The sequence below is a fragment of the Henckelia pumila genome, chromosome 2 (assembly GCF_033568475.1).
Source record: "Henckelia pumila isolate YLH828 chromosome 2, ASM3356847v2, whole genome shotgun sequence".
NCBI lineage: Eukaryota > Viridiplantae > Streptophyta > Magnoliopsida > Lamiales > Gesneriaceae > Henckelia > Henckelia pumila.
Window position 1 is genome coordinate 10826488 of NC_133121.1, and position 20754 is coordinate 10847241.

Sequence of the window (20754 nt, forward strand, 5' to 3'; positions counted from 1 at the left end):
ACTACCGACTCTCTCAAACTCTCCTACCAGAGGCTGAAACAAGATCATGACATCTCTTCCGAAGAAGACTACCAGAAGGTGATCGAGAGGTACTACTCCCACAGGCGGCTCTTCAGAAGGGTTCACATCAGGAGGAGGTTTAGGGTCAAGATTCCGAGCTTGCGGAGATTCTTGAGCCGGAAAGCTAGGGTTCTCAAGTCTGCATGGCTCAAAATGTGCCGGAGATTGAAGGAGAGTCAAGCCCATTTCGGCGATATCTTTGCTGGGAATTATCTCTTCATGCAGGTCACTCCCACCCCTTTGAAGTCATCAGCTTCTTCTCTTCATCATTATCGTAATAAACAACCTTTTGTGTATCACAAACATCATCAAACAGTACTACTTCACCGCGGGTTTTCGTCCACTAAGTATTCGGTTTCTTGATGATCTAGCTCCTTGTATCGATTTTTCACAAACTTTGATAAGATAATCGATCGGCTGGGATATATATATGTATACAATTTAATTTGTGTTTTGATTTGTTCTTTGTGTAACTTGTAAGTTTATATATGTAGCTTTATATACATTGCACGTTGTCCGAGTTAAAGAGATTAAGGTTTGAAATTAACAATATATACTCGAGATAAATATATAAGACCAAAAATAAAGTTTTTTAAACCATTCGATTGCATAATTGTATGGCCATTAAATATACATTCATAGTGGCAGTGAAGAAAGTGAACAATTAATGACTGCACAGTACGTAAGATATCAGAATGACCTTTTAATATCCATTTCATGAAGTTGTTAATATATATCTTTCAATTCAAGCATCTTCCTCCCAAATATAAACCTCAACGTTTCATTTATTTTTAAGGGGAAATTTGTGATATTGTTGCAACAGCTTTTTCTTTGCATTTATGACGCCATCAATTCAGTCGTTGAAGTTCAATTATGGACGTGACCTTTTAAAAATAAAAAAAATGTTTCCAAAATTTTTATATTTCATTTATAGATTTAGATAAATTATTTAAACCTTTAAAGTCGATTTTTTCACATTTGAGACATGACCACTTGATATTAGTTACATGACATATTTTGCAATAGAGCTTGTGGAAATAGGCTGTCAAATTAGGACTCCATTTATTTATTTATTTTAAATTAAATGGTGTAGGACTCCAAGTTATTTTATTATTAAAATACTAGGAGTGGAGTGGGGGTGGCCCGTTATATTATAAAAAACTATGGTTAGAAAATACTGGATAAATTTGGTGGATGCGTGATGAGTCTGATGACTAGTGGACTCGCCAAAAGAGTGATCACTTTAACAAATCAGTGATGATTTTCCATTTTTTTAATAAGCCTTGCTTTTGTCTAAATTAATGAAAATATTCTAAATTATTTTTTAGAAAAAAATTTTAAATTACATAATCATATTCAGCACAAGGATCATTATGAACAAAACATTTCTTTAATAAGTTTTATTCTTGTATATTTCCATTGAATTACTTATTTACTTTATTTTTTTATTCAACTAAAAAAATGGCCTTTATCCATTAAAAGTAACTAAAGTGACGTATATATAGCGCGCTTCGTCGTAACCATGCGTGTACACAAAATATAAAAAATGAACGATTTTTTTTAAATAAAGAAATATAATTATATAATGTTGAATTATTTATAATTATGGCCGAACAATTTCAAACATTCTTTCACTAAAAAAAATAAAGTTTAAATAAATAAATTAAAAAAAGTAAATCAAATTTGAATAAAAAAACAAAAGCCACAACAAATTAAGGATATATTTGAAATATTAAAAAAAGTCTCACCAAATGTTGTTATTATTAGGCTTTCTTCCTTTATTAATAGTATTAATAGTATAGATAAGTAAATAAATGAATAAATAAATTGACTGTGTAAGTTCATTTATTTTGTGTTTGGTTCCGTAAGTCGGACTATATCTTGACTTTTGGTCGTCTTTTGTTCGGGTGTCGATTTGCTCATGTGAAATAGCGATGTGGCTTGATAAAATGCTAATGTGATATTAAAAAATATTTTCATATTCAGTACCTCATCAGTCATCAGTGCTCGAGAAAATAAAATGACGAAAATGACCAAAGAGACCTATCTTGCATGAATAAAAGCCAAATTTGAATACTTAACCACCAGAACAAAACACAAAATATAAAAACTTCGAGAAAGTTTATTATTCCTTAAAGTAGTAGTGTTCTAAAAAACGCGAAAAATACGTGAAGAGTGAGAAAAAGCTTCGTTTTTGGCAAAAGCGTGAAAAAAGCGGTCAATTTTTTGGTAGACAATATTTAATTTAAATTGTTATTTTTTAAAAATTTTAATATTTTTATTTTAAATGATAAATATTTAATAATATTATTTTTTTTTATTTAAATGCATCCAAATTAAATTTGCTTCGTACAGTTCCTTTTTTTGCGACTAAAAGTTGAACCTAACACAAAGAATTTACTCTAGATAATTTGTTATTTTGAGACTTATGTTTTTTATAACTTGAAATTTTATGTATTCATTCTTAAAATCTTTAAGTTTATATGTTATTTAATTAACTTAATATAATTAAAATTATACAAAAAATGAAAAACGTTTTTTCAAGCTTAAATTTATTCTAAACTCGTTTAATCTTTTGAAGCTTGAAGCTTGATCGTCACGTTTCGCGCTTTTTATAACCTTAGTTAATAGATAATAACGATACAATATAAAATTTTTACCATAAAATATTTCAAACACTTATGTTTCGATTGTCTCGATTTAACACAAATCCTCTTCGTAGTAGTTTAATCTCCAATATGATTAAACGACAATTAAACAAGAAATGGTAGCTTTAATACAAATTGTCAAACCATTTAGGTAGTATTTGAGATTACTTTAAAAAAATACTTTTGAGTTTATCTTTCACAAAATTTTGAATTTTTTTTTAGAAGTAACTTCGAACACTACCTTGATAATCTACATAAAAATCCTATAAAATAGTTTCACGATTTAATTTTGTGTAACGTCTCCGAATTATATCCTAACCTAACTATACACAAAAATAAAGATCGATAAAACCGTCTCGAAACGTTATCGTCCATGAATCAAACAGTTGCCACAAAAAAGTGCACCAAGTTTCCGAACATTACCACCATACTAAACAAGAAAAAAGAAAAAGGGTGGTTTCCAAACATTACCCTGTAACGTGGCCACGTGTACTTCTTCTTCACAATCTCTAGGGTTTTGTCAATTCCCCCTTTACTCGACCTTCGCTTGAGAAAACCAAAGACTACAGAATTACGCCAATTTACGAGTGCTGCGTTTATAATGCAGATTTTGCGGATACTCTCAGGTACTCTGCGAACCTACCTTCTGTTCTTGTGCAAAATATTTAGTAGTTTAGCTCGTTTATGTATTTAGTTGCAATCTAGTGCTTGATTTCGATTTTTTTTTTTTTTGCCCTGTGTGTTGCGATTCATATTTCAATTATACAGGAAACCGTCGAGCAGTAATCCGAACCATAGGCCGTAGAAATTTCAGTGCTCCTTCGGAAGAGTATTTAAAAAGAAATTATGCTGCCAATGAGGCGGAATATAACACAGTCATTGGCTCTCTCGTTTCTCAGCGAAGGTTTAGTGCTTCTTTGCTGTTTTTGCTAGCATAATTGTGCTGGTTTTTGTTTTTGATGAGATGGCCTGGCGTTTGTGAATTGCAAAAATTAGGCATTATATGATGAGGGATGTGTACGACGACATGATGCTTGATGGGGTGAAGCCAGAGAGGGATACATTTCACTCACTTATAGTTGGGACTATGAAAGGGGCTCGCTTGCAAGATGCATTCTTTTTTCGTGATGAAATGAAGTCTATGGGTTTGGTACCAGATGTATGTATTTTCTTTACATATGTTTTTAATGTTTTGTGATAATGCAGCGCAACTGCATAGTCTTGGACCTCTTGGTTGTGAATTGTGACAAAAACACCAATTTGACTTGTGGTTGTGACAGTCTGTCGATTGGTCCTATCACCCAGATGGTTATTCTCATGCTTAAATGAAACAGTAAGATATGTTCGTTTTCTACCTAGGTTTTTTTGTACAACTACTTGATCTCGACGTGCGGAAAGTGCAAGAATCCGGACCAGGCTATTCTGGTATTGTTCATCAATTGGCTTGCCATCTTTTGTTCTCCCTTTTGCTAAGAGTTCAGTAATAGTGTTTGAAAAATTAATACTGTTATTTTTTCCACATCTTTTATGTCTGTCTAAGCTCCTAGATGAAATGAAGAGATCCGAATTAAAACCTACCGGGCAAACCTACATATGTTTGCTTCATGCTTGTGCAGCTGGTGGTCGATTAGATAAAGTGTAAGTTAACTTTTCTCTGTCTTTACGTCTGTGTTAGTTAATGCCTGAAATTTAAAAAATTCAGTGTAGTGGCTGTATTCGTGGATGATTAATGTTTTTATAGCTTACCATTCTGGGTTTCATTGCAGCAAAGCAAATGTAATACAATTGACACAGCGCCCATCTGTTTTAGTTTGTACATGCCCTATCATACCCTAACAAATTCTAATCATGTATTTTCTTTCATTATTTTGAGTATTTTAAACTTTTCCGCATGATTGATATTTTACTCCTTTATTTGTATGTTGACCCACAAACGCTGATCAGTCCAACCAATGATTCTTCATATCGTAAATGTACATGCTAATTGTTTCAGTTTCTCGCATTTTCTGTATTGCAGATATGCAATTGTTAGAGATATGACAGCTTCTGGTCTCGGTTTGAATCAATTTTGCTATGCTGGAATAATAAATGCATATAAGAACAGGAAACCTTTTACTGATGATACAGCCTCCAAAGTAAATACCAAGTACACTTGTTTAACTTCATTGAATTTGATTCTTGCCATCCTTAACTACTCTCGATTTTACAAATAAAATCTCTTTGGTTTGGTTATAATACTCATGTCCTATTTCTGGAAAAGATTATCGAGCTCGTTGAGCAGTCCAAAGGATGGTCCTCAGTTGATCAAACAAAACAAAGCGCCGAAAATGTAATGATGGGTATATTTGAAGAAGAACTGTATGGTCTCCCTACAGCTGAATATGTTCATCGCCGTGGTGGATTCATTTTCAGGGAGTTGACTGTATACCATGTTGCATTCCATGCTTGTGCTGATCTTATGGATGTTGAGGTACTATGTGAATGACTAAATGATTCAGTTAGCATCATGCATTGTAGTTTAACACATTTATGTGTTCTTCTATTTACTAATTTCTTCTTTCTTCGCATTGTATTTAAAAACATGTTTGCATTTCATTGTTATATGTAGTTTTTGTGGTCTTCTAGATTTAGAGGGAAGAGAAACTACAGTAGCATTTGTTCCTAGGTTGCATCTGATGGGTTTTCCCCTGTGTTTGGGCATTTTACTTGCACATTATTGTCATATGTATACAATTTATATTTTATCATGTATTTCCCCAATCCCCTAATATCCTTATTTGAGTAAAGATAGTCGAGGCCAATGTGCAAGGGAGCACTAGTTGGTGTTTTGTGTTTGTGAATGCTTCAACTTTCACTCTCTTGTTTGCAATGAAGTTCCATCCACCACCCCTTTACCCTGGTCATTTTTGTTGTGCTTGATTTTGACTGCACCATCTTAGATTAAGATCTTTTTTTGTCACTAAGCAATCCTTTCAATCTGCTGCGAAATTTATGCATCGGTGTTTCTTATGTTAGCATTTATTTTTGGTTGAAACTGGGAAAACAAAAGAGTGATGCTTTATAGCAAGGAACTGAAGTCTGAAAGTATTACATATTTCACACTGTTCATGAATGCATGAACTGTTGCACTATCGCACATGATATTTTGCGCTCCCTCAAAGCATTACAGGGTAAAATGTAATTCGTCTAAACTTTTTCTGTCATTGATCTTAAGCCTTTCCTTATCCTATTAAACTTAAGAATGTATAATCAATGCTTTGGTCCTCACTTATATACGCCTCTGGTGAGTCTGGTCTGAAATATGCTACTGGTTAGTGGTACAGAACAGCTCAAAATCTTCACGTACAATTAGTTTTACTAATTTGTATCTTGTCAGGCCACAGATAGACTCTTGGCGATGCTTGAAAAAGATGGAAAAACCCCAGATGCATTCATTTTGCTGCAAGTTATGAGGTAATTTGCATTTGGCTGGTCATTTCTTGGGATACCTAGCCTCACAATTTGGATATTATGTTTATACTTTCTCACAGATATTCCAGCTTTCTTTGTGAAGGACAATTTGTGGGCCTTCACTTTCCATTCAATTCGTGGCTAAATGTAATATGGTTTCCATGTGCTCACATAATTTAATAATTTGTAGAAAGAAATATTTTAAGAAAAACCATAAGAAAGGAAAAAAACATGTCAGTTTGAGATGAAATAGGGAGGAGTTGGAGGAAAAAACTGGGAAGGAGCGAGGAATGAAAATTACCAATAAGTCCACACCATCAAAGTTACATAAAAATTTTGAATGGTCAAAACTGGAAATAAACCTTGGTGTCACATTTACATTTCACATACCGAATTGGTTACTAATGAGGTGCTCAAGTATTATATAATAGTAAAGATTTAACAATTTATAGCACCCTCCTTGACGTAAAACGGCAAGTACTACCTGTTCCGTTTTTCTTTGGTAGTTGTGCACCATTCACTACCGAGTTACCATTAATGAACTTTTGGGTATTCATATTAACTTGGCTATAAAAATGAGGGAACTTTGATGGATTCTGACTACCAAATCTCGATAGAAAAGAAGTGAAAGCATTATTATTTTTCTATTCTAGGGATGGTGGCAGCTGCTGCTTTGACTTGTTAGCACGCTGATAATTTGATTTGAACTTTCTCGTGTAGGTGCTATCTTCATGCTGGGCACATAGACCGGGGTGTGAAAGTATTTGAAGACTACAAGAATGCAAAAAAGACACCCTTTATTGAACTTTATGTGGTAAGTTCAGAGACAAGCAGAATGCACCTCTTGCTGACTTAGTTGATGTGTATCAATTAGCACACCCAACTTTAAGAACAGAGACAGCCATGATACAAAAATGACCATTTTTTATTTGATTATTGTCGATAGTTCTCGGAAGTCTGAGATGTGCTTCTGTGAAATCGACAACTTTGCAGAGCCTGATGTTATCTTTGTTGTTTTGGGAACTTCGGTTTGCTTAGCTGCATATAATCCATTTAATTTCGAGTAGTTTATAAAACCTGTTATACATCACCCTACCATGGTGATGTTGCTCATAACTTTCATCTTTTAATTAGTCCCATTGAATTTGATAAATTGTTGTTAATGGTGGTAGACACTCGCAGAAGGAGCAATGGTCGGATATACTCCAAGGGGCATGCAGATTGCGCAAGATACATTGGTATGCAACAGTTTGCAAAGTGCATTTTTATTGATCACTTGGAAACTATTTACGAGACACTGCTATTTGGTGTTTCAGGTTGCCATGAACTCCAGGAATTATTTCTTGAATGCTAAAATGGCAAATGATCTCTTGTTCACCGCCTCTGGTGAAAAGGTATCACATAGTGGTTTGTCTTGGTTTGGCATGTAATTTGCAGTCCCTTCTGTTAAGGCCCTTTAACCGTGTTTATATTTGTCTGCAGACCGGTGGGTATACGACTGCAAACTTACTATGGGATATGGCTCAAGCGCTCAAAATCAACCTCTCACTTCCCGCTGTTGAAGCTTATTACTCTGGTTTGAAAGTGAGTTCTCAATTTTTTTAATTGATATCACATTTTCTACTAAACCTTTTAGTGAAGACCTGGTTGCGTTACTGCTCCTAGAAAACTCAAAAGAGAACAAATCCCCGACATTACACCAACTTCCAGTGCTGTTTCTGTGTTTTTTGGGTTGTCATTTATTTTGAGACATAGATAAAACAAGAATATGGCATGTGGATGTAATCTAAAAACTTACTATGATTTGTTCGACCCTATCCAATTGTGGTAACAAGTCTTGAGTGTGTTACTGTCTTTGCATGTAGATCAACGTGTTGCGTCAAATGAAAAAAACGATTTATAGTTCTTGATGTAGTACCTTAAGACTAGGATCGAACTAACCCTTATGATGGTGGCTAGGGTATTATTTATCAGATCGCTTCAATGTTTTTCGAATTTCAGGAAAGACAGATACCCGAGGACGATCCACGACTGTTGAATGTTTCCAAAACGCGTGACAGTTTACGACTCAGAAATGGGAGCATCGCCGGACGATAGATGAGAGATACTTATTTTAATTTCTTGCATTTGTAGTTTTAGGAACAAAATTTTCACTTTTGTTACTCATTTTTTCCCCGCCTCTGTTTCTGGGGAAAAGTAGCATAAAATTCCTTTTTTTTTTCCCGGAATATAACATCATCAACAAGGTAAACCCCTCAATTGAAGGACGAGTCTTGCTTTGAAATAAATGTGAAATCTTTTTTTTTTTTTTAAATGACGATCTTGATCGATTTGAACACAGACTCGAGACATGTTTATATCGAGTTGAAGAATTACAAAGAAATTGCAAAAAAAAAAACTTTTAAATCTACGTAAATAAATTAGGAAAATTATCCGCAACCAACGAGAATCGAATCTGAGACCAATTGATATTTGTAGGGTGTGTTTGCTTGCTATGATAAGTATATGATTATATTAATAATCTTATCAATCTTATGTTTAATTGTTTTTTGAGGGCCCGTGTTAACTTATAAAGCACATTCATATTTACTTAATTTTACATTTAAATTTTGATGATTTATCACAAATAAATGGTGTAATAAATAATTATTTTAAATTAATTATGTTTCCAATTGAAAAAAATTACACTAATATCATTTACTTCCAAAAGAAATAATATATGAAAACCCCACTACTTAAAGATATATTAATACATTTCATTTGATTTTATTATATAAAAGATTCATTTAAAAATTATAAAACATGAATTAAAGTATGATTATTAAGATAATTTGATAGGATATAGAGTGGTTATGATAAATAATAATATGTTTAGTTGGATGGATTAAAAAAAAAATTCACTCTCTCACCTTGTAAAGATTTATAATCCCATAAAAAATTTAGGACTAAAAATCATCTGTGAATCCTATCATTAACGGGCCAAAAGATTTATATCCATTTTCAATTTTGCAAGTAACTATAGGATTAGTCGGTATTAATTATGTAATTCTTCATTCATCAAGGAAAATAAACGCAACCTTAATATTATTTATCTATATATAATTAATCTCACTAAGTAAACACAACATTATAGAATTTTGATTTATAATATTATGGTATATGTAGATAAAACCTTTAGTAATATGTCAGGACAATGAAAATTTTACTGATTTATATAGATATTAACTAATTGACAAATTAATAATTTATCATTTTAAAAAGTGCATTTTCGATCTAACTAATATATAGTAATAAAATTGATGTAGCATTATAAATTTTCAAATTATTAACTAAAAAATTGTTTCCATATTATCTGATGAAAATGGATGAGTTCACAAGTGCAAAACTTAGAAATTGAAGATGTTACAGTATCTATAGAACCAGTTACGCGAAAAAAGAAGAAAACTGCTTTTTGCAATTTTTCATCATAATTCGAGAATAAAACACCAGAATTTTTTGGATGTAATAAGCAAAGTTAGAGCTAAAGTTCAATTAGAAGTACATTTAATTTATATTTGAATTTCAAGAAAAAAAACAAATTACCCACATTTTACTAGTTTTTCTTAATCATATTTTGTAAATTAAATGACTATTAATTTAAAATATTGAAGGGACCATATCTTTATATAAAAGTCTTTTAAAAATTTATTATCTTATTAATTTATCAAAATTATTGATTTAATAAATTGGCCCAAATCGAAACTGGTAAAAAATATTATTTATAGAGACTATTAATTTTTTGAGTATTAATTTACTGAAGTTCTACACTATATTGTTTTCATTCCGAATGATCTCAAAAGTTTTGAATTATTTTTATAAAGAAAAGAATCAAAATAGTTCAAAGCATTTTGAATTTTCGTACAAATAGTTTACACTGATTTGATTTTATTAAAGTATACAATCAAAATATTTTTAAGGATATTTCTCTAACTTAGTAATATTCTTTCAAATAATCAATCGTTATTGTAATATAAAATCATTTTTATTATTAATTTTGAAGAAAAATATAATATTATGAAAGAGTTATATAATTGACCGAAACGAATTAAACCCGAAAAGCTCAGAACTGATTTGTGTTGGGCTATAGGTGGCGTTGTAGTGTGAAAAGCCCAACCAGACTGAACCCGATTGGCAAAGATCCAAATTCCGCTCAACCTCCTCCGCCGCCGCCGCAGTGAATGCTTCGGCGGCCAACGTCCTGTAATCAAGCTACTGGAACTACAGGCCGAAGATATTGGTACATTCAGTAGTTCATCGATCGCCATTTTTTCTGATCTGTGATAATAACTTCGATGGCGTATTTCTAGTTCTCTTTCTGTTGCCAACTGAATTCTATGATAGATTTTTTGGATTTGTTGATTGTAAGCCGAACCTTGGCTTTCACTTCTGAAACCCTTCATTTTTTTAAAATTAAAATAAGTGTTTTATTTTATTTTTTTTAAAAAAATCTGGCGAATGGCATTCAATTTACTTCAATTTGTTATCTGTAATTTTATATCTATTTCACTAGTGTATCACTTGAACTTTAATGGAGTCATCATGGATTTTGATTCACGTTTTGCTTCTGTGCAGTTTTTAGCTATATTGCGTGGATCAGGTTGAAGGATTTTGATTGTAGAAGTCTAGTTAGAGTTGGATAGGATGACAGTGGATGAACCAGTCTTAGCCGGAACAAGTTGTCAAATTGAGGATGATAAAGGCTTGAATATATTGACAAAGAAGGAAAGGCTGAAAAACAAAAGGAAGAAGAGCTTGATGAAGGAAGCTGAAAAGGCTGACAAGCGAGGAGTTTGCTATTTAAGTAGGGTACCTCCTCATATGAACCCTTTGAAGCTTCGCCAGATTCTTTCTGAGTATGGAGATATTCAAAGAATTTATCTTACACCTGAAGGTGAAGCATTGAAGTTTTTAGATGACTCCAGAGGGAGGTTTTGGGCTGAATGTTTAGTTACCTTTTGTAGTGATAAAATTTTGCATAAAATGGTGTATTGTTTAGTTAACAAAATGCTATACTTGTCAAACAAGGTGTGCGTCGTACACATGGAAAGGTTTTCTAATTTTTTTAAACCAGATTGATATTGCTACCTATCAGCTAATTTTAATTTGCAGATCCTGCCGCACAAGTCCGTCGTAAAAAATCTGGTGGATTCCGAGGACAAGAATTTTCAGAAGGGTATGTTTAATGCCTCTAATGTCTATGTAGTTTGCCTTTGTATCTTCAACATGCTAGTAACATTGACTGCTACAAATATGTGCTATCAGTTATTTTGAACTTGCTTGTGATTGCATTTTTAGTTTTCAAAGCTCAATCTCAAAGAGGATGCTCTTGTCATTTTCTGCTCTTCCTTTCTCCTTTTGACATAGCTTCTAAAACCAGTAAAATTGGTATGCTTTTTCACGCAGGTGGGTTGAGTTCACCGAGAAAGGCGTTGCGAAGAGAGTTGCAAAGATGTTGAATGGCGAACAAATTGGTATGTTGAACAGAATAGTTTGTCCGTATCTCTTTTGAATCGTTGATCTCTCAATTCTATGATATTTGGTTGTGGATGGGATCCTGCACCAGTCAAAGTTGTAGCGATACTCGATTTTTTACATGAAATCATCCCCTTATTTTTTCATGCATTAAATGGTTTTTACATGAAAAGTTCAGCAATGTATTGCTAATTGAAGCAGTTATTTTGGGCTCCAGTGATTTAAGAGATGGAATGGTGATAGAGTTTGTTTTTCCCTTGCTCCTTTTTTCGAACAGGACTGTGTTTCTTTAGTATTCAATTCGATTTGATGGATTTTGTTAAATATCTTGTATTATGACTTTATGAGTATCACTTTGGTGTTGGCACTTTTACACATTATGGTTCAGGTGGCAGGAAAAAGTCATCCTTCTATTACGACCTTTGGAATATCAAATACTTGAGCAAATTCAAGTGGGATGATCTTACTGAAGAGATAGGTACTCGAATTAGGTTGTTCCATATTTTCTGATGTGTTACAGTCTGTAAGCTCGACATGAATTGAGCTAAGACAACTCAAATGTTTGCAGCAATGAAAAATGCGACTCGAGAGCAGAAATTAGCATTGGAACTCTCCGCTGCTAAAAGAGAGCGGGACTTTTACCTATCAAAGGTTGACCAGGCTAACACCTTAAGTAAAATTGAAGAACGACTAAAAAAGGTGAATTTAGTTGTAAATTTGTGTTTCGACGCCGACCTATGATCTAATTTTATGTTGATCGACATGATGTATCATGTATAATATTCCATCATCTTAACGGAACACAAATTGAGTTTTCTTATTCGAATTAACTACTGCTTGCATTATTTTTTGCTGATGCAGAAACAAAAGGTCGAAATGATACGTAAAGTGAAACGTAACTTCCCTCAGAAAAAACCAATTGTTGCTGAAACTGGAGAGGCCAAGGAGTTGTCTAGGGATGTCCTAGCAGGAGTAAGTATCTCTTTCAGATTTATGCCCCGGTTATGAAATCAGCTATCGCTAATTTAAGATTTGTCGTGCACTTCTTTCAGGTTTTCGGTGGTTCTTAACGATCATATTTACCCAGTTTTGCCGTTTCTTGCTACCTAATACCTATGATCACCTTTTATCCAAATTTTGACTTTGCAGTCAACTTTCACTGCAAGTTAGCAATGCTGTGCTTGCAATTCATCTGGTGTTGTAATGAGATGGTATGTTTAATGGATGATGGTGTAAACATTCTGCGGTCTGGATAATAGTTAACCAAAATGTGTGTTTAATTTTCTCACATAACATAAGAAGCATGTTTATGTGCAGTGGCTGAATATAAATGTTACTTGCACTGTAGATTTTTGCCAAGTTTTGGTGTTTGAATTTAACGGAACCACACGCACTACTACCCAGAATCCACAGTTCTACGCTAGTGTATGCATTCATGTAGTATCTTTGCTGCAGTTTTGTGAATGCCTGAGATAAAGCACATTAATCAACACTACTAAAATACAGAACTGTTATAATACTGTAAATTGTTGAAATGTCGAATGTTCGAGATCCTTGATACTCAACCAGCAGAAATGGTTGAATTCAGATCATAGAAGTATAAAATAGTTACTCCAGGTCCAAAGCATATCCTTTGCTGTTCCAGCAGATGCTCCAAAGAACGGTCCATTCGCTTTTGCGAACTGCTCCCCACGCATCCCTACAATGAGAAGCATCACTTTATTGTGTGCATGCAAGAATGTCATATTGGAGTATGATTGATGAAACATTTTGAATGTCATTTGTTTTTCTAAAAGAGTCACCCATCGATCAAGTAAAGCTGAGTTCAAGACATTCATTCGCATAAACCTTGTCGATCATTGTGATCGTTGAAACTAGACACCATCCATAACCCCTAATGGTCGTAAGTGAAGGTGCACCCATCCAAAACTAGCTGAATACTTTGAAAATCAGTTGTTTTCCGGAACCGAGTTCAAGACGATACCTTCATCAACCTTGTCAAGCGTACGATAATTGAAGCTTAGCCAGCTGCACTATCCAAAGCCTATGTTTGATGGGCCTCCCATCTATTGTCACCATAGGATCCCCGGATTATACTCTGCTAGAAGCACCAAACATCTCCTCCGTGGATTGTGAAAGTAAGCAATTCTTGATAAAGATTAATAATACCAATCAATGAAGTCAAGTACAATATTTTATAAATAGTGGTAAGATAAATCATTTTTTTAAAAAAAATTGTTTTCTGAGTACAATTTTTAGAAAACAATTAGGAGATGTTTTTTGGAAAAAATATTTTATAAAAAAGTTTTACAAATACATGTACAAACGAAGCTCATATCTTTTAAACATTTTGTACCCATACTTTTTTTCACTTTTCCCTTCCGACGAGTGAAAAACTAATAGACATCAACATAAAATGAAATAATATTTTAGGATAAAAAGAAAACGGAAAAAATAAATCAAAAAAAGAAAGGAAAATAAAAAGAAAAATAAAAAGAAAAAGAAAAAGAAGAATGCACTAAAACTCGCACACGCGACTCTGAACGACAATGACGTCAGTTGTGGATCCAATCCTAAATCTTCCGAAACCCTAATGAGCGAAATCTTGCCCTCCTCAATTTTACCGTCCGGTTGATTCAGTCTGAATTTCCACTTCAAACATGGCGGCATCAGGTTTGCAAAGATTGTCCAGAAATCAATTGAATTCAAGCGGTAGAATTATCAATTATCTTCGCAAAGCGCAAACTCCACTGCCGACGCCAATGGTGCTGACTCAAGTCCCCGAAATCACCAAACCCATCGATCATTTCTCCTTTTTCGATCCCCTTCGGACAGAAGGTATGAAAGGAAATCGGTTTTGCGATTCAAGTTTCTACCCGGGCTTCTCTTTTGAATTTTTTCTCAATCCGGGTTCTACAATCGTCCCATTTCGATCGGAGCTCGATGATGTCTCTGCTGATGATGAAGATTCTCGTACCATTAGGGCTGACAGCGTGAAGAAGAAGAGGAAGAAGAAGATGAACAAGCACAAGTTGAGGAAACTGAGAAAGCGTTTGAGGAGGAAAACGAAAACGTAGTTTTGATTATTATGCATTAGGTTTACTCAACAGGTGTGTTACTGCAGCTTTTGTTATTCTTTTTCCGGGGAAAAGGATTGCATTTCTCCTATTTCTGCGATTAATTATGACATGATTGGCGAAGAACATCAACAATCATTTACATTTTGTGATGAAGAAAGTAATTGCTGGTTCCGGGCTGCTGTTGAATGTACTGGTGGCTGTTTAATAATATTCGAATACTTTTTGTTCTTTTAAGTTATAAAAATACTTATTGGACAAATGATCTTCGAATCAATTCAGACGGACCGTGTTATTGCATATGTTCTTGAGTTCCGAATCTAACCAGCTGGTTTGAATTGGGTCATGAATTATCAGCTTTGTCATATTCAATTGTTTAGACGCACTTTCTTGTTCATCTGTCCGAGAACGTTGATGTGTTTTCCAGGAATTCGTTCTTCATTATCTACGGAGGAAGTCATTATTAGAATAATGTACTTCATATAGTCTTCATGGATTATTTACTCCAGACTTTCAAATCTAGATGTCCCGCCATATCCTATTTCCATTATTTATATCATGGAGGGTGAAACAATTCAAGAACTGGATGATATTTAGCCAATATTTGTGTTCTATTCCTTAAAACTTGTGCTGATACTACCTAGTTGGCTGATGAGCTCCAAAGAAATATGCCCAGTTGAAAATACCCGTGGACAAGGAAGACGAATGGGGTATATCAAATTTTTTTTTCACGGTTTCTTTTAGCTGGTTTGTGTTTTGCTTTAACTGGTCACACTTGCTTTGTCTTTTACATTTGTTTTCCAACCAGCTGTATCTTACTTGTGGAATGTATCATGTATTTAAAAAACTTTGTGATGAAAGCAACACATGGAGCTGATGGTAAAGCTTTTCTACGTGCAATTGGTTCCGTTGGTTTGATTTTTCTTTCTTTTTTCCTTTCTTCTTTTTCCCCTTTTTTGTGTATGAAAGTATGAACCTCGCCTATTTTGACAGGCCGCCTTGAACATGCCAGATTTGATAAGCAATGAAGCTTTGGTTGGCAAATTTTAGAAACTTCAAATGTCTATTCGAGAGGTGAAATGTTGTATGGTTATGTCGGTTTTTGCTAAATTCGCCTTGTGAAGAAACATTTGTTCTGTTTGGTTCGAACATTATTTTTGTGTTTACATGACACTGTTGTGAATAAGAAACATAGAAGGATCTATTTTAAGTACGAACCACATATATTTGATACAGATAACTTCTCAAAGCAATAAAACAAAAGAAAACATTCAAAATAGTAATAAGGGTAAGAAATTTTGTTGACATTTGTTTGTCTGGCTAGCTCCCTTGATATCTACTCTTTCCCCATTATTCTCGATTGATCCACTTAGCACGAGCCATCATCATTATACTCCATGGACATGGGCACCGGAAATTTGGGTCCTTTGCACATGCCTCATGCTTGCATTGGTTTACTTTTGCTTTGTAGGGAATAATTTTGTTGAAGCTTCAGCATCTGAACCTACCTTTTGTCAATCATACATGCTAAAGATGATGAGAAAGGAAAAGCTAATGGTGGGACACACGATTTCCCCCCCTCGCCCTTTCTTTAATCCGCCCTCGCGATTCGAATTCCACCATGGCGCAATCGAGGCGGGATCAGCCTTTATGATGCGACTAAATGTGTCCATGAAATCATGTACGGCTAACAAAGGCGATATATGTTATCGGAGATTGAATGAATTCACCAAATCCACTACTCTAATGTCATTCACAACACCTCTTCATTCTTCAACATATGGGAATATTTCATGAGTGGATTCCCACAAATTCCAATTCCAAAAAATGACTTTTTCTTATTAGTTTTTAAAATATTACATGGTAGGATTACGTGTTCACACGACCTTTTAATTTTAAAATTTTGCAATGTCCTTTTCACATTTAGCAGATCTAAATAGAGTTTCAAAAACGTGTTTATGAATAAAAAATATTTGGAGAAAAAAAGGGTACATATTATGCATTCTTAAAAGGGTTCTCCTTAGGGATAGAATTTCAAAAACATCGAAATGATGTGAATTGGCCTCATTCGAAAAGTGGACTGATTTTACTTTGAGAACGAAAATCTTTCACGCCTGAAATTATGTATTATTGGTCAAATGTAAATGTCATGGACAATAAAAACAAACCAAAAAAATTCAAGATTATAAGTGTATATACTATGATTGAAATGTGGGGGCAGCGGCAAGCAAACCAAACCCACAAAGAAAATGAAGAACAAGGAGAAGGAATTTGGGGAGATTTGCGCCCACTCGCGTCCTTTTCGATTGTCATAGGGACAATAATACAAACATGTTCCATGCGTCATCGAATATCAAAAGATAAACAATGCAAGAAAAGTGTTTTCCTCTCTCCACATGCACATACTTTCCCCTTTCGGCTTCCCCACTTCCATTATTGTGTGTTTGGTTTCTCCATTCTACACTTTTTCCTACGTTCACTCCCTTTCAACTTTACTTCTATTGCAACGGTACACCACCCTCTTCATCTCGGGGTCCTGCGGTAGCTCTTTTGAGTGTTAGCCAAACGGAAAGATAAAAAACCACCCAGGTGAAAGTGGGAAAATCGATCGATCGATCATGGGCGGGATGACGTCATCCATGGCCGCGAAGTTCGCTTTCTTTCCGCCCAATCCGCCGTCTTACAAGGTGGTGAACGATGAAGGGACGGGTCTGCTGCTGTTGAGCCCGTTTCCGCACAGGGAAAACGTGGAGATCATGAGGCTGCCTACGCGGCGTGGTACGGAGGTTGTGGCCGTTTACGTGAGGTACCCCATGGCTGGTTCTACGCTTCTCTATTCCCATGGCAATGCCGCTGATCTGGGGCAGATGTATGAACTTTTTGTTGAGCTCAGTATTCACTTGCGTGTTAATTTGATCGGGTAATTTGAGCTTCTCTACTTGTGTCTTTCCTATGTTTTGCTTTCGGGTTTGCGATCATTGTTCTGATTTGTGAAGCTTCGGATTTTGTTTGTTCATGTTATTTTTCTATGTTTATGAAGTGGGATTTAGCTATATTTCAAATTGACAGTATCTGTGATGGTAGATCATTTTTCATGGCTTCTGTGATTAAGTAAGAATCGGCTGCATTAGTTTGCGATTGTGAACTTTCTAGAATAAGCTCGATGAAGTTCCTCGACCTGAACGATGTTCCGGATCAAAGGCTGAATTTTGCTGCCGACAGGTTGATTAAAGTACCCCTTTATTGGACGTTAAAATACAAATATGATGAACTTAATTGAGAAATACACTAATGAACTTATATATGACAATTTTGGGTAGAAAATCAATCAAGTGATTGTCTGCACTCTGCAGTACCTGCAATGTGTGGAAGGATGTCTATGTGTTTGCCAATTTTGAATTTCTCTTTTAAATGAAGAGAGTGATGGATCGAGGAAGAAGGTTTCGTTTCAATTTTCATTAGTTGGCGATTGGTGAAAGTAACATCTAAACATGTGCAAGGCAATGTCCCTGTTCAATCTTAGTTAATGGAGCTTGGCAACCTCATTGGTGTTATTTAATTGACAATTACTGCATTTGTTTGAAAGCTGGTAGTGGGTTGGATATATTAATTGGCTTGATAGTGCCAATATGTACTTACATAATTGATCTTTGAATTTTCTTGATGAACTACACATCTTTATTGTTTTAATGTTTTTTAATGAAGTTGTATGCAACTAAATTGGTATTGAAATTAGTCGATTTTCAGTTTTTCCAAGGCGAGCCTGGTTTTATTGGAAAATCTAAATAATCAATTTGCTTGTGTTTCTGAAAAGGATTTGTATAACTAGCGGATGGGTTGTGCATTTAATTATTTATGGTCCAATTGCTTGAAAGTTTTAAGTGGTCACCATTTGATGACATTTCATCTATATGTTTGACTATACTTCCATTTTCATAATTTGTTGCCGACTTTGATGATGTTAAAGACTCTGGCAACCAAATAGATCCCAGATTACATTTTTACTGTATTGCCAGTGCCACAATGAGCCTACTCGAAAGTGAATTCTTGAAATATCATCACATGCTTTAAGTTTTTTCTTCATCATGTGGGGACTGAAATTTTGTGGCTGCTTGTTAACACTCTTCACATTTGAGAGAGATACTCCTGAATTTTTCCTGTCCTTTTTCATTGGCTAAATTGCATCTGACCCACTGTTAATAGTCTAAAAGGTATAAAACCCCTAAAAATATATTAATAGGGTAATATACCTCAATTCTTTAAAATCAAGCTTATTTAACCCCGTGTTAAACAAACTCGAGCACATTTACCCGATTTGTAAGGGTTTTATACCCGATTTTTAAAAGCACAGGGTTTTAAATAAAGATTAATTTCATAAAGGTGGTTTTTCATGTTTTTTAATTCTTAAAGGGCTGTAGATGCAATTTGCCATATTTTCATAAATAAGATTTCATGAAAGCTGTTTTTAAGCTGAAAACAGATCATATTTGTGATGCTTCTGTAATTTGTAATTTGTTCAGGTATGACTACTCTGGATATGGCCAATCATCTGGGAAGGTGTGCATTACGTCTTTCTTTTTTTCTTTTTTCTCCAGTTTTGGGATCATAAGATGTAGTTTACATGTCGAATTCCAGAATAAAATCTACAATGTGGTTATGATGTTTGTAGCCAAGTGAGCAGAATACTTATGGAGATATTGACGCAGTATTTAAGTGTCTTGAGGAGAACTATGGAACCAAACAAGAAGATGTCATTCTCTATGGTCAATCTGTTGGAAGCGGACCGACTCTGGAACTTGCAACTCGGTTGCCTAGGTTAAGAGCTGTTGTGTTGCATAGTCCTATACTCTCAGGAGTAAGAGTCATGTATCCTGTTAAGCGCACTTACTGGTTTGACATCTACAAGGTACAGTCTCTCTCTTTATCAGCAGTCTTTACCAATCTCTTGGTTGAAAAATCTGTGTATTGATATTTCTACTCATACTTGGTCATGTTGCAGAACATTGATAAAATCCCTCTCGTTAATTGTCCTGTACTTATTATTCATGTAAGTGCTACATTTTCATCAATCACAACTTTTTATTTAACACCAGATGTAAGTTTGCGTTATATAACCAACATCGTGTGTGCAGGGAACTGCGGATGAAGTAGTTGATTTTTCGCATGGTAAGCAGCTCTGGGAACTGTGTAAGGAGAAATATGAACCCTTATGGGTTAAAGGAGGAAATCACTGTGATTTAGAACTCTACCCAGAGTACATCAGACATTTGAAGAAGTTTGTGGCAACTGTGGAGAGGTCGACTGCACACAGAATCAGTACTAGGAAAAGCACAGACCAGTTTGAGCCATCTAGAAAGAGTACAGATTTATTTGATGCTCCAAGAAAGAGCACTGACAGGAGAGAAAAGCCCAGACACAGTACAGACAAACCCGAGAGATTAAAAACTCATTCAAACAATGGTGACAAGCTCGAGAAATTGAGGGCATTTGAAAAGTTGGAAAGGTCGCGCAGAAGCGTTGACTGCATTGAGAAGGCACGGAAAAGCGTCGACCATCAAGTGGAAAGAGCTCGGAAGAGTGTAGACACACTGGATAGAATACGCACTGGATAAATTTTTCCCTTGAATTTTGTAAAATTTATGCGCTGAATATGGTAATGAGGGGTATAGAAAAATGTGTTTGGGGTTGATTTGTCTTCTGTCTTGTTGATTCACTGGTTATTATTTGTTGTTTGTGGGTATATCATGTAATAACTGGACTTCATTACAAATATTCTATTCTAATAGGTTTCTTTTTAACCCATTGGAATTTCTCATAGTGAAATCTTGGATCTATACCCCCTTTGTTTTGAATGTCAAGGCCTAAGGATGGATGGAAAGTATTTGATAAACTGTCTCCAAGTTTTCTATGGGAACATATAAGAAAATCTAGCTGTGGAGTAGAGATGGTGCAAGTGGAAAGGATGAAATCTACATTATTTCAAATTACTTACACTTAAATTCGAATAT

The 20754-nt window shown here is 34.6% G+C and overlaps 3 protein-coding genes and 1 long non-coding RNA gene across 6 annotated transcripts; all 4 read left to right on the top strand.

Annotated features, from left to right (window-relative positions):
* Positions 1-3128: 3128 nt before the first annotated feature.
* Positions 3129-8448, top strand: LOC140881724 (pentatricopeptide repeat-containing protein At4g35850, mitochondrial). The gene is made up of 13 exons (XM_073287256.1): positions 3129-3334; positions 3477-3612; positions 3705-3867; positions 4068-4133; positions 4249-4346; positions 4726-4843; positions 4969-5178; positions 6085-6161; positions 6879-6972; positions 7331-7396; positions 7475-7552; positions 7641-7742; positions 8160-8448. Exons 1-13 carry the CDS (start codon positions 3310-3312, stop codon positions 8253-8255), a joined length of 1329 nt encoding a protein of 442 aa, XP_073143357.1. The 5' UTR covers positions 3129-3309; the 3' UTR covers positions 8256-8448.
* Positions 8449-10269: 1821 nt separating this feature from the next.
* Positions 10270-12947, top strand: LOC140883373 (pre-rRNA-processing protein ESF2). Its single transcript, XM_073289810.1, has 8 exons — positions 10270-10434; positions 10770-11088; positions 11307-11370; positions 11601-11668; positions 12058-12147; positions 12238-12368; positions 12531-12641; positions 12722-12947. The coding sequence occupies exons 2-8, from the start codon at positions 10839-10841 to the stop codon at positions 12737-12739; spliced, it is 732 nt and encodes a 243-aa protein (XP_073145911.1). The 5' UTR covers positions 10270-10434; positions 10770-10838; the 3' UTR covers positions 12740-12947.
* Positions 12948-14208: 1261 nt separating this feature from the next.
* On the top strand, positions 14209-16492 carry LOC140883774 (uncharacterized). 2 transcript variants are annotated; one of them, XR_012150458.1, is made up of 3 exons: positions 14209-15658; positions 15740-15820; positions 16218-16492. It is a non-coding gene; the product is annotated as an uncharacterized lncRNA (long non-coding RNA). The 2 variants fall into 2 exon arrangements; XR_012150459.1 differs by having other exon boundaries at positions 14209-15625.
* A 492-nt stretch (positions 16493-16984) lies between these two features.
* On the top strand, positions 16985-20563 carry LOC140879731 (uncharacterized). Of its 2 annotated transcripts, none has more exons than XM_073283591.1 (5): positions 16985-17615; positions 19267-19303; positions 19416-19652; positions 19746-19793; positions 19879-20563. In XM_073283591.1, the coding sequence occupies exons 1-5, from the start codon at positions 17365-17367 to the stop codon at positions 20356-20358; spliced, it is 1053 nt and encodes a 350-aa protein (XP_073139692.1). In that variant the 5' UTR covers positions 16985-17364; the 3' UTR covers positions 20359-20563. The 2 variants fall into 2 exon arrangements, with proteins under 2 accessions (XP_073139692.1, XP_073139691.1); XM_073283590.1 differs by having other exon boundaries at positions 16985-17666; positions 19879-20561.
* Positions 20564-20754: the final 191 nt, after the last annotated feature.